We start from the raw sequence: 12680 nt of genomic DNA on the forward strand, positions 1-12680 counted from the left end.
ACGCTGCAAACCGACCACTGTTTCTTCGAGTAGACGCCCGCACAGCACTCAATATTGTAGCAACCTGGCAGCAATGTAACATGCAACATTAGTAATATTGCGGGCAACGTTGCGGACATATTGCAGCATTGTTGCAATGTCCTCCTATTTCATTGCAATGCAATATTTCTACAATCTTTCAATATAACATTTCAGTAATATTTCGATGTTATATTGCTGAATTTTTTTCAATAGAATAATGCACACAGTTCAACTTGCACGTTATTTTATATTTATCACTTCACATGATAATACTGTACATATATGTATACTTTTAGAAAACACAACAGTTTTTCACTTGGATATGCTTGAAATATAGATATGAGATTACGGTCTACTTAAGATCGACCTTTACTTAAAAACCAAAAACATAACATTTTACTTAAAAACCAAAAACATAACATTTTACTTAAAAACCAAAAATATAACATTTTACTTAAAAACCAAAAACATAACATTTTTCTTTCACTCTTCATCTTTACATATTATGCTCAAAATTATAGGTACACATTGACAGTGGAAAGATCAAAGGCCTTAAGCCACACTATTTGCGAAATGTGATTTAATGCATTAACAAATGCTCTGTATCGTGCATGGCACACACGACAACGTTCGAAACTATTATTATTATTATTATCTACGGCAATAAAATTTGAGTTAAGTATTACTTTGATTTTAGTCTGGAATTCTTTTTCTGGTCAACAGCTTCAATTCACTATAAAAGAATGGCTAGCTTCACAAGTGACTTGTTTATTACTACTCGTAGAAAAAAAACGCAATCTTCAAAAATTTTCTATTTCCTGAACACTAAATAAGAATAGATAAAAAAAATCACTTGTAAAATGTGACTTTGGTTGTTTCAGGAATAAGTGATTCATATTTGCAAGAATAATTTCAAACAATCTCTTCTGCTAGTGTGACCTTTCCACTGTGACATTCTGATGAGATCACGGTCCACTTAGTGACCTTTAAAACAAACAAAAAACATTGTTATACTTCTTCATCACTGTAATATGTATACGCTTAAACTATTCTCGTTGTATAGTAGACTAAAATAAGAAAGGTACTTAGAAAAATAGAGCTTGAATAATGGCAAGTGAATACATTCTTCATATGAGAGTCAAATAATAATTCAAGCATATATTTCTCAAATCAAGTATAATTCTTTAGATAAATTCTTGATTCAAAAAAATATTTGATGAATTATATTTGAAATAAATGGAGAGAAGAAAGAGAAAGAAGAAAAAAAGAAAAGAAAAGAAAAATAAATGAATTAATTTTATATCTCACATTAAGAATGTATTAATTTGGCACTATTCAAGCTCCATTTTTGCTGGAATCAAGTAATTCTGCTTGAATTTTTTTTCTCTCGGTATAATGGGATTATGGAAGATTAAAAATTAAACGGTATTACTCAGAATTTGTGGCTGTATCTTCTTCAGAACTTACAGCCTCCTCAGTACGGTTTTCTGCAGTAGCAGCTACCTTAGTACGGTTCTCAGCGCTTGCAGTTTCCTTAAGACGGTTTTCACCGTTTGCAGCTTCCTTAGTACGGTTTACAGCTTTTGTTGCAGCAGATTTATTCTGTTTTGTAGTTTTGGCTACATCCCTCATATTTCTCAGTTTCGCTTGAGCAAGCCACTTACTTATTATCTCCGCGAATATTACATCTGATGCTCCTGGCACTCTTACACGTACTGTTTCTAAAAAATAGTGCGTATAGTCATTTACCACAAAGCAGTATTTTCAGAGTTTGGAAAACTTATTAATTATTTTAAATCAATTTAGTGCATACTCATCACAAGCCGGACCAATCGTAACTCTTTGAAAATTTTTTTCCCTTTAAATCCAGCCCAACTGTATTGCTGAGCTAGTGGGTTTGACATCAATTTTCCAAGCATTTTGGACGTACTTGCATTGGCATCCGTCCCACCGAATCTTTTCAACCATTGAATCTGAAATAAATGACATGACATGTATTTCAATCAAAATATCACACTCCGCATCGATCGCTGAAATTGCGTAACACAACGAGCTTTTATTTTACAGCATACACTCAGTTTCTACATTTTATTTCCATCTTGGACAAAAGGTCGTATTAATTTCAAAAATCAGCTGTAAATCATGAAATACAGAGAGAATTGACTAAACTTTTATGGAATTGCACGTTTAAGGGAAGACCCTAGTGAAAAAAGTCGATTTTTGTACAGTAAGGTTTTGTATAGTATATAAGGTTCGATCCTTGAAAGCATGTTCCATTTCTTAGACTTTGGTAGTACGGGGCTAGATATAAACTTTCAACACCCTGCGATGAAAACTAAAATGCAAGGAGCCTTTCGCAGACCCTGTACGCAGGAATTTTAAGAGGTGCTCCGAAAGGCTCCTTTTGCGTCTCAATTTTCATCGCTGGGTGTTGAAAGTTTATATCTAGCCTTGTACTACCAAAATCTAAGAAATGGAACACGTTTTCATGAATCCAACCTCTTGTACTATAACTTCGCCCCTTTTATACTTCACTCTACAAAATAATGCTCATTAAAATGCAGCATATTGTAAAACATAATACCATCTTAGCACAGAACGTCGCATTTTTCAGTTTTTCATCGAATCTGGTAAGTTCGGCAACGTCTCGTAACGGCAGACCAAGGTCCTCCTCATCTTCTGAATCGAATTCCGCAAGGTGTAAATTATGGCTACGCTCATCCAACACAACCAGTTTTTCATCTAACTCTTTCACATAGTGTAGCAGTTTGTTGAGTTTCGACAACATTAGTTTCATGAAGCCTACATGTGAACATGAGACATGGTATTGAGATTTTGCACAATAGTATTACAATGCAATCTATATGATAACTATATATAAATACCTTCAGTTGTAAAAACGTCATTTGGATCATCTCGCGTCTTGTGTAGTCCTTTATGCGTCGTTAGTTCAGTAACATCATCTTCTGGAATTTTTGTCTTTGAAGTATGTGACGGGGGCAAAGGTTGTGACGACTTACGTTGGTTTGTACCATGATTTGCTGTATTGAAACGTATGGATAATGGTAATTTTTGTAATGCTATCTCATTGTTTGTTGAATTGTGCTGCGGATTTGGGTCGAAAAATCAATTACAAAATGTACCTGATTTTGTCAAAGAGTCATTAAGCTCTGTGAAACTCCGTTCGAGCTCGTTGAAGGCACGATTCTCTTTCTGTAAAGATAAAGTTCCACGATTGGAGTCATGTCTTCCTTCAGAGCTGCTGATTTCGTAACCCCTCCTTAGCGGAGGTTCGCCTAAACCTGTAATACTTCGTTCAAGTTCGGTTGAAGCGCGATTATCTTTCTGTGAAGATGAAGACCCATGATTGGCGTGGTGTTTTCTTTCAGTGCTGCCAGTTTTGCTCCGACTTTCGTAAAACTGTGGGACTGGGGGAAATGGTTGTAGTTTGCTCTGTCTTTGTTCTTCGCAGATCTCTGAATCTGACGAACTGAAATGCTTTTTAGCCTTTTCTCGCCTTCTTTTCTTTGCTTGAATAGCTTCGGCTTCATCGTTCGACGAAGCGGTTTCCTCCATATTTGAGGTCTCTTCAGCTAAGCACAACTTCTCCATCCCTTTCTCGTAGCTATCTACAGTAGGATATCAATTTCGTAAAATATTAGAGAATATCAATTGTAATTCTACAACGAAAAAACTCAGGTAATGTTAATGCACTACTGACTTTATATTCAATATGAAATTATACCTGCAGTGCTAAATATTCTTTTGACGTTGAAATACTCCCAGTCTTTGCCACCATCGTTGGGTATAATTGAACGAATAACAGCCTTATTCACACCATATTGATTTCGGAAATGACTTGGCCAGCAGCATGAGGTTTTGTCTTTGTTCAACCACAGTGTTGGCACTAAGTGTAGGCCATCCTCAAACTCTACTACGGAGTAATTTGCCATCTTTTTTTTTTTTCTAAAGTATAATATTACAATCTTCCAGCCCTCTGCAAAAGTATTTTAACCATACGCATACAGTATCATACGCCACTACCATACGCAATGCATCAACATATCACAAGGAGAAAAAAAATTGCATGACGTATTGTTTTGATTATTTAGTGAAAATTACTATGATATACTGTGGATTACTGGCACTACAACGTAATTACGTTTATAAGGCATTTTCCATAGTTTGCACTCAAGTTGGTTAACGGGCCAAAAATGTAACGCTGAGTTACTCGCTGATACAATTTTGATGTCAAATCTGCTAGACTCGCAAGGTACTGAATAAAGATTATCTACATACTTTAATTCTTTTCCAACTACGTACATTTCGGTATCACTTCTTTGAATAATATTTTTAACCACTATGCACTTGCCATTTTTTAACATACAACAGTTGTTACGATGACTGTCACAGTTTATATTGAATAGGTGACTCGAAATTACTTTGTATTGCAACTTTACGTTAGAACAGCCAGCTAATGGTCCGTCAGAGTGCAGATTCGTGAAGCACAGCTTTGAAGTAGACAAATGATCCCTTGCTTGATAACCTGACCTAGTTACTTGAATCTCGTGATATCTTTTCGCCAACTGTTCCAAAGGTTTTTCGCTTTTCCTTAGAAGTTTTTTAATTGAGGATAAGAAGTTTTCGAAACGAAATGCACTGAATGCATCTAATGGTCCGTATTTTCTTGCGTCAGAGGTCAGGTGAAGCAAATTATGTATATTGTGAGAAACGTGTTCTTCACCATATAGAGTTGCAAATGAAGCAACAAAATGTTTCAGCAAATTCTCGGCATAATCAAGGTGCTCATTGTTTTGACACAAAATTGGATTCACCAAAATTGTAATAGCAATGTGTAAAGTAATGAAATGTTTGTACACATCCTCCTTGACAATGTCTTTTAATACTACAGGACCAGTATATAAGAGAAAATTCCGAAATTCAGTGGCTTTCCAGCGATGAACATCACGCAAAGCCCGTGGTCTTCTAGCAAAGTCATTCGGTGTTGTATCACGCAGCGACAGCAGCAAGTCCGAAATTCTATTGACCGATTCCGCCGGTATTCTTACCGATACAGGACCGTTTTCCACCCCAAGCAAAATTACTTTTTTAGTGGCACCATGACATACCAGATGCAAATAATCCCGGGGTACTCCGGATACTGGTCCAAAATACGGCACATACGGAAAACTGACTCAACATTAAATTACATGTATTTTGAGGGACATTTTGTTCAATGGCCCAAAACGCCACATCCTTTTTAAATTTCTTGCATAAGTCATTGTCACTTTCAGAATCATCGAAGGAATCAATTTCAGACTGGCTGTGTACTTCTTCATTAAATGATGCATCGTCATTTGATGAAGTGTGGCTATCACTGTTTGATAATGTGTCAGTACTATCATCATTATCAAAATCGTGAATAACATATCTCCCCTCACCCTCGTTAAAAGTACTGTGTAACTCGTTTTCAGTATTCGATGTTACCGAAGACTCTTCAACTGGGCTTTCTACTACCTGCGCAATTATATCCACACTCTCTAAATCTGCCTCTGTTACCTTTCGAATAATTCGTCTAACATGTCTTACTGTGTAGCTTCTTTTCATTCTGAGAATTTTTGACACGTATTCAACACGAAACTCTTATGAAAGTTTCGAAAGTACCTGTAGCATTGAGCTGAAAGTAGATACTTTTGAAAGAAGGTTGAGGGGCAAGTCTGGAAAGAGTGAAAATAAATATTGTTAAAATACAGATGTGGAGGGAACAAAACAAAATGATTAAGCACAGCAGACTTCTTTAAAATTGTAAATATTCAGCATCATTGTTGCTGTTCTTTTTTCTTTGAATTTCCTATCTAATTATGCATATAGCAATTATAGGCAGTACTAAATGAATTTGTTTCAAGTTTGTTTAGGACATGTAATTGCAGTAGAGTTCAAAGATTTTCTTTGATACCTCCGCAACGAGAGACAGTTACCATTAATTATTCAACTATAAGTTTAAAAACTGGGGTGTCGCGATGGCGCGTGGGCAAGAGCCCAGACTGGCATACGGCAGAGCCTGGGTTCGCGCCCCTCCCGGTACCACTGAGATTTTTCAAAGTAAAAATACTCATGTACCTCATCCGCGCCTCCCGGTGGTTCGGAACCCACCTAAAATTGTAGGGCCACAGTTGAGATGACGAAAAGGAAAAAAAAGGGGAAGGAAAAAAATGGGGCAGACGCCGGGAGGCTTGCTGACATAATAACCTAACCTAACCTAAGTTTAAAAACTGTATGTAAATACAACTCATCGACGAGCAATTAATTTTCGGTAATGAATTATTTATTTCTTTACTTATTCTCGTTTTTCATTTTGTTTTTATTGGATTCTGTCGCTTCCCTTTTTTATAGCTCCTTTAATTTACGAGCGGTTTGAAAACGTTCTAATCCAGTGTTATTTAAGGAACATGTTCTGGTACTGACCTTTGATTACTACGAACAGCTTTTGTAGAGTAATAATACCTGCAAACATAAAAATTACGCTATATCTTACGTTGAATTTCACTACAGAGGAGGGAAATATATACACATTATTCGACATAACCTCGCCATCGGTATGTACATACCGCGCAAGACGACGCATTCATAAAATTGAAACAATTAACACTGATTTAATGTATATCAAAGACCACAAATTGGGAACAAAGTGAATGCGTATGAATTCAGACGTTTCAGAGGGATAAAAGCGTATTTATACATAAATATAGAAATATTCAAATACTTACCAAACTCTCGACCACGCGGTCTTCATCCCAACGCTCGGCCATGCAACTTTATGGCTGCAAATTATTTAGGTCAAGATGGATGCGCGCGGGCGTAACGTCGGGGCGGGCACGAATTGGCGCGAAAACACAACTACGCCACGCGTGAGGTTTTAAGAGCAGACACAAAGTGCGAATGGCGGTAATTTCGAAACCAATTAATTGCCGGCAAGAAAATGAGCATTTGTAATATCTCTTTAATCAATAGTTTGTTATGATACGTACCAAAATAATAGTGAATAAGAAAATAGAGTATATTTTTTTTTGGGGCGTCAATTTTGTGGATAGGTATAAATAAATTACTTGAATGACTTTCTTACGACTATATTTTGAATGGATTTTTGTTAGACATACTGAACATTTTGAGATCCGCCACAAAATTGATTTGCCCCGTCTCACACCACCCTATGCAGCCCCCCTACTTTCGAATACTGCGGTCACCTAGGCTATGCATAATTGAACATTAACTTTCGGAAAGCACATATGTATATATCAGTTTGATGTTGCTGCAATCTTACTGCAATCTTGCTGCAATTATGACGGGCAAGTTGTGTGAATTGCAATATTGCAGCAATCCATCTGCAATGTTTCATATGGAAGCTGTCACTTGTAATATTGCTACAATGTGTCTGCAACGTGGCAACCGCAACTGCAATATTGCTAGTGTTTTGAATTCCAACAAAACACGTATTATATGCGAAAGCCGATACACGGCATTCTCATGAGAGAAGCTGTCGAATATTCGCCCTAAACTTTCTCCTAGTGCCTTCTCGTTACCTTTTTCCGCTGTGTGGCGCCTGCGTGGTCACCTGCTGCGCAGTGGGGACTGCGTCTATCGCCATAGCGGCTCTCATCCAGCAAGATCCTTGCTAGGATGCCGTGTATCGGCTTTCGCATATAATACGTGTTTTGTTGGAATTCAAAACACTAGCATTATATGCTTTCGGCCGATACACGGCATCCTCATGAGAGACGTGTTTGTTATCTGCTCAACGCTATGTGATGTTGAGAATTGTAAAGCTGAAGGTTTAGTGGGTAATTAGCTTTTCTATTTCTTTATTGCACATAATAGAGATTTATATACTTTATCTTGATTATATTTTTTTTTTTTTTTTTTTTTTTTTTTTTTTTTTTTTTTAAAACTATCTTTGGTAACATTTAAGTAGGAATAATTCTTATATTGGAGTAAAATTAGTGAATAATAAACTGGAATTGCCCTGATCCGAGCCCTTCACCTGTCTACAGTAATGCTTTCTGAATGTTTCGACACATTTCCAATTTCCTCTGTCCAGAATGTCCTGAATTGGTATATTGTCCAGCCATCCACGAGAAGCGACAGCCGATCTGATACTCCCTGGGGAAGCATCTATCCCCGCTGCTTTAAGGACGGATCGAATCCATCCGCCAATGACTGATGTAGAAGCTGGTTTTACAGGTCCAGTTACCGTAATGAAAACTTGGTCCAACCCTTCCGTTGCCCGTCTGTCCTCCGATTTTTTCAGCAACGCTCTGAGCCATGTTACAGGACAGAGCCATATGTTTGGGTGTCTTGACAGCTTCCATCCTGACTGTCTGAAGCTGCCTCGGTCTGTCTTGGAGCCAAAATCTGGCCACAAAATAATTTCGTTACCCAAGTTTGTAATAAAGTTCTTTGATATTTTTAGTAGAGTAAGGTCGTGGATACGCCGTCCAGAAGCTATCAGCAGCACGGCTGCAGCCCTTCGCGAGATCTCGAAGAACGATAGCTTGTCCGCCGGTGTGCTCAGCCAATCTAGCAGAACTTGAGCATCCCAAATCTCTGTTCTTCTCTCTCTTGGCTTAGCGATCGAGATGGCCTTGAGGACTCGATGCACTAAAAAATCTGATGACAAAGTTCCCGAAGAGTTCCCTGAGCAGAATGTGGCAACAGCTGACTTATGCACTAAGATAGTGCTGTATGCAAGGTCCTGTGTGATAAATAGGTTTGCTAAAAATCTTGCTAAATCCTGGCCCCGTGGTGCCCCTGGATTGATGTTATTCTGCTCACACCAGTTAATCCACCTACGAATAGGAGTCTTGTAGGTCTCTAGTGTCGACCGGCGCCAGCTTCCTTTAACCAGCTCCTTCTCTTGCGTGGACCAGTCGTTGACTAGTTCTCCCCACACCCAACCTTCCACACCTGGAGAGAAAGGCGCTCGATCTCTGGGGGTGGTTGACCGGTCGTGATGTCTTTTAGCACCCTCTCCAACATTGGAATCGGCATTGGTGGCTCCGTAGATCTCCGGATTAGGTCTGACATCCAGAACGTCCTCTCCCAGTTGGGGGTTACGATCAGTACCTGTCCTCTGCTCTTGTTCAAGTGTGCCAAGACTCTGGGGATGAGGCTGGGTGGAGGGAACACCCATCCCAGTCTGCAATCCCATGGACGACTGAATGCGTCTATGAAGTAGGCGTATTGATCTGTGGAGTCTCTGGAGACGTAGCGTTTGACCACGGCTGAATTCGCTGATGCGAAGAGATCGATGTCGGGGATGCCCCATCTTTTGAAAATCTGGCTTGTTGCCTCTGGTAGAAGGTGCCACTCCGGAAGCGCCCTTCTTCGTGACAGCCGGTCTGCTATACCATTGTATCTCCCTGGGAGATAGGCCGCAGATAGAGTTATTTGCAGGCCGTCGACTAGTTTCAACAACTGGAAGGTGAGATTGAGTAGATCTAAGGATCTTGTACCCCCTTCCTTCTGGATATAAGCTACCAGAGTTCGGTTGTCTGTTTGTAAAAGAATGTGAGTCCTTTGCAGGCTCTGTGCCTGATCTCTTATCGAGGCGTACACCGCATACATCTCCTTTAGGTTGGAGTGCCACATGCTCTGCTGTCTTGTCCAGGTTCCGGAGATGAGGATTCCATTCAACTGTGCTCCCCACCCTGCGTCCGCTGCGTCTGTAGTCAAAAAGTGGGTAATTTCGCTCTAGTGAAGACAAGCAGCGGTAACTGTGGCTTCGCTCCACCATTCCAGCTCTCTTATTGCTGTGCGTGGAACTGACAGCTTCTCCCGCGGCCTCCCCTGTCGAAAGGTCATAGAAAACCGTTGAAGGTGGCGGCAGTGAAGACGCCCTCTGTCGATGACGAAATTGGCAAAATTCAACTGGCCTAGAAGGCACTGGATCTGTTTCAGGGTACAGCTCCCCCTGGTCCTGAGATCCTTGATTGAGTCCGCAATCTTGCGGGCTTTTTTCCTTGGTAGGCTGATCTGATTGTTCTGGGTGTTCCAGACAATTCCCAGAAACTCCAGCTTCTGGCATGGGATTAATGCACATTTTTGATGGTTGACTTGCCAACCCAAGTGCTCCAAAAGTTCTACTGCCTCCACTATCTGATGGGCTAAGTTGGTTCTGTTTTGAGAGACCAGTAGAAAGTCGTCCAAATATACGGCTACCCTCATACCTTGCGCACGAAGGATTTCCGCAATCCAATTCGTGATAGTCGCGAAGATTTGAGGGGCAGATGAGAGGCCAAAGGGCAAGCTCGTCATCTGAAACAGCTTCTTGTCGTATACGATACGAAGGAGATGTCTGTGGGATGCAGCAATTGGTACATGGAAATATGCTTGGGATAGGTCTATCCGAGTCATCCAGTCTCCGTCCTGTAAAAAGTCTGGAATTCTGAAGTGAGAGATTAGTTGGAATTTCCTTACTCTCACGTGGTTGTTGAGACCACGCAAGTCGAAAATGGGCCTCACTCCTCCGCTGCTCTTGGGGAGCAGGAACATCTTTGAAACAAAGCTTGCTCCGACTTTCTTTGGTTGTTATAAAATTCTTTGGCATTGTAAGAGATTGATCTGTTCTGACATCTCTGGGGATACTTTTGTTGCAAATCTGGAGTGTCTCCAATTGTTTATGAGAGGTGGTTTGGATATTAATGGAATTCTTGTACCTGTTATTAGTTTTAAGATGACCGAAGGAGCTTCCGATTTCCTCCATCTCTCCTGGAAGCCAGCTAGCTGACCTCCCACGAACTTTGGCAGCGACGGCTGGTCATTTCCCTTGTTTCTTGTGAAAGGAATTTTCGGTCTTACCCTTAAAATCCTTCTTTCCCCCGCTTCTGGTCTTGAAGTTGTTCTGCTGTGGGTTGAAATTCTCCTTAGAATTTTGGTATGTTCTGTTTGGGAATCGAAAGTAGTGCCTATTTGACTTTGCTGAAGTGAAATCCTTCTTGATGGTAGGTTTCTTGGTCATCATGTACGATGGAGTGTTTAGCCATGTCTGAGAGCCCCCTAACGACTGGATTAAAGGCTGCAGTTTCTCTTTACCAAACAGGCACTCAGCACTGGGCGGAACCTGCCGCAACGCAGCCCGAACCGTCTTGTTGGGCACCTCATCGAGTAAGCGCTCTCTCCTGTTTTCGATACATTCGGCCCTCTTCCCATATATAACTTGGAGGATCTGATCAAAGTTCTTGGACATTTGTGAGCCCGCGCCAGATGTTGATGTCAATCTTTCGAAAAGCGATTCAGATGATAGCTCAGAGGGCTCTGTGAAGGCCCAGTTCACGATACTCTGCAGGCTGTTCTTTAGCAATTCCTTCTGCTCAAGTACTGCGTTGCAAAGACCACCCAGAGCCCGATCTGTTGGGAGTAGCGGATCCCTCTTACCAAAATGATACAGTTCTTCGTTCACCTTGAGTTCCATAAAGCCTGGTGAAGCCGAGAAATTTTTGAGGGCACTTGCGTATCTAACCTCCTTCCATTCTCCCATTCCGAAGCGCTGTAAGTTGTCTAGGATTTTCAATCGTTCATCACTGGCCGGGCGCACTCTTTTGCCTTCGTCAACATCTGTTCTAAAATCACCTAGACTCAGGACCCTGGCGTTTACTGTAGGTTTTGACAAAAAAGATGGGTCGACTGTCGATGTAGCTGTCAGATCCTTTGCCTGCCCAAGGGGGGCTCGTTGTGATATTAAAGACGTTAACGTGTCGATCTGACTCTGTAGCACCTCTAAACGGGAATCTGTTGATCGGCGTCTCTTAGGTGAGGGAGGCCTGGAATTCTCGTCCGAATCACCGTAGTCTACGAGGTTGAAGTAGTCTGTCTCTCTCTTACGCCTACTGACGTCGCCGCTACTACCAAGACTCATATTGCTGTCGTCTTGAGGGCCTGATGTAGAAGAAGTGTCTGAATCTGACATCCCTCTTCCTGATGTACGTTAAGCTATCCTGACTAGGTCCTTGGATGTGTTATCACCTCTTTTTCTTTGTTCTATTGCGGAACTAAGTTTCCTTGCACCTTAAAATGGCGAAAATACTCAACGCTATGGCGATAGACGCAGTCCCCACTGCGCAGCAGGTGACCACGCAGGCGCCACACAGCGGAAAAAGGTAACGAGAAGGCACTAGGAGAAAGTTTAGGGCGAATATTCAACAGCTTCTCTCATGAGGATGCCGTGTATCGGCCGAAAGCATATAATGCAATATTGCTGCAATGTTGGTGCAATATTGTGTGCCGTGCGGGCGACGTGTCGAGACGCTCTTGAGCTGCTAGGCAGTGCTAGCCGCAGTGTGTGTTTTGAATCATTTGAAAACACAGAAATATGTGCCGACTCGGCCGCCGAGTCGGCACAAACCGCTGTGTGTCATCGCTCTAAATGATGCAAAAAGCCGTGACGATGCATCGTCTACTCGAAGAAACGCGTGCGGTTTTATTGTAGGCGCGGCGCTTGTTTACATTGTCTTGTATGAGCGCTGACACACTCTTCGGTTTATCCCGTGTTTCTTCACAAATGCAGCTTCGCAATTAGTACATTTTCATTACTAAAAATCACTTCGAAACAAACCTTTCAGGTCATAGAGGCGAAACTCGATGTAGAGAAATTACACTGCCGAAAT

At 40.9% G+C, this 12680-nt stretch overlaps 2 protein-coding genes across 2 annotated transcripts; both read right to left on the reverse strand.

Annotated features, from left to right (window-relative positions):
* Nucleotides 1–674: 674 nt before the first annotated feature.
* On the reverse strand, nt 675–3974 carry LOC124299545 (uncharacterized). Its single transcript, XM_046752807.1, has 7 exons — nt 3767–3974; nt 3165–3650; nt 2907–3062; nt 2606–2823; nt 1835–1994; nt 1454–1742; nt 675–1005 (listed from the first exon to the last, which is right to left on the reverse strand). The coding sequence occupies exons 1-7, from the start codon at nt 3972–3974 to the stop codon at nt 987–989; spliced, it is 1536 nt and encodes a 511-aa protein (XP_046608763.1). The 3' UTR covers nt 675–986.
* Nucleotides 3975–7893: 3919 nt separating this feature from the next.
* Nucleotides 7894–12090, reverse strand: LOC124301607 (uncharacterized). Its single transcript, XM_046756897.1, has one exon. The coding sequence runs from the start codon at nt 10778–10780 to the stop codon at nt 8000–8002; it is 2781 nt and encodes a 926-aa protein (XP_046612853.1). The 5' UTR covers nt 10781–12090; the 3' UTR covers nt 7894–7999.
* Between the last annotated feature and the right edge of the window lie 590 nt (nt 12091–12680).

This window comes from Neodiprion virginianus, chromosome 3 (genome assembly GCF_021901495.1).
Source record: "Neodiprion virginianus isolate iyNeoVirg1 chromosome 3, iyNeoVirg1.1, whole genome shotgun sequence".
In the NCBI taxonomy this organism is placed as follows: Eukaryota; Metazoa; Arthropoda; class Insecta; order Hymenoptera; family Diprionidae; genus Neodiprion; species Neodiprion virginianus.

Excerpts from the sequence above, each read along its gene's own strand:
- LOC124299545 (XM_046752807.1), bottom strand. The coding sequence starts at position 3,974 with ATGGCAAATTACTCCGTAGTAGAGTTTGAGGATGGCCTACACTTAGTG. Across the intron at positions 2,824-2,906 it reads TGACGTTTTTACAACTGAAG|GCTTCATGAAACTAATGTTG; the intron begins GTATTTATATAT and ends GTTCACATGTAG. Across the intron at positions 1,995-2,605 it reads CGACGTTCTGTGCTAAGATG|ATTCAATGGTTGAAAAGATT; the intron begins GTATTATGTTTT and ends CATTTATTTCAG.
- LOC124301607 (XM_046756897.1), bottom strand. The coding sequence starts at position 10,780 with ATGGAGGAAATCGGAAGCTCCTTCGGTCATCTTAAAACTAATAACAGG.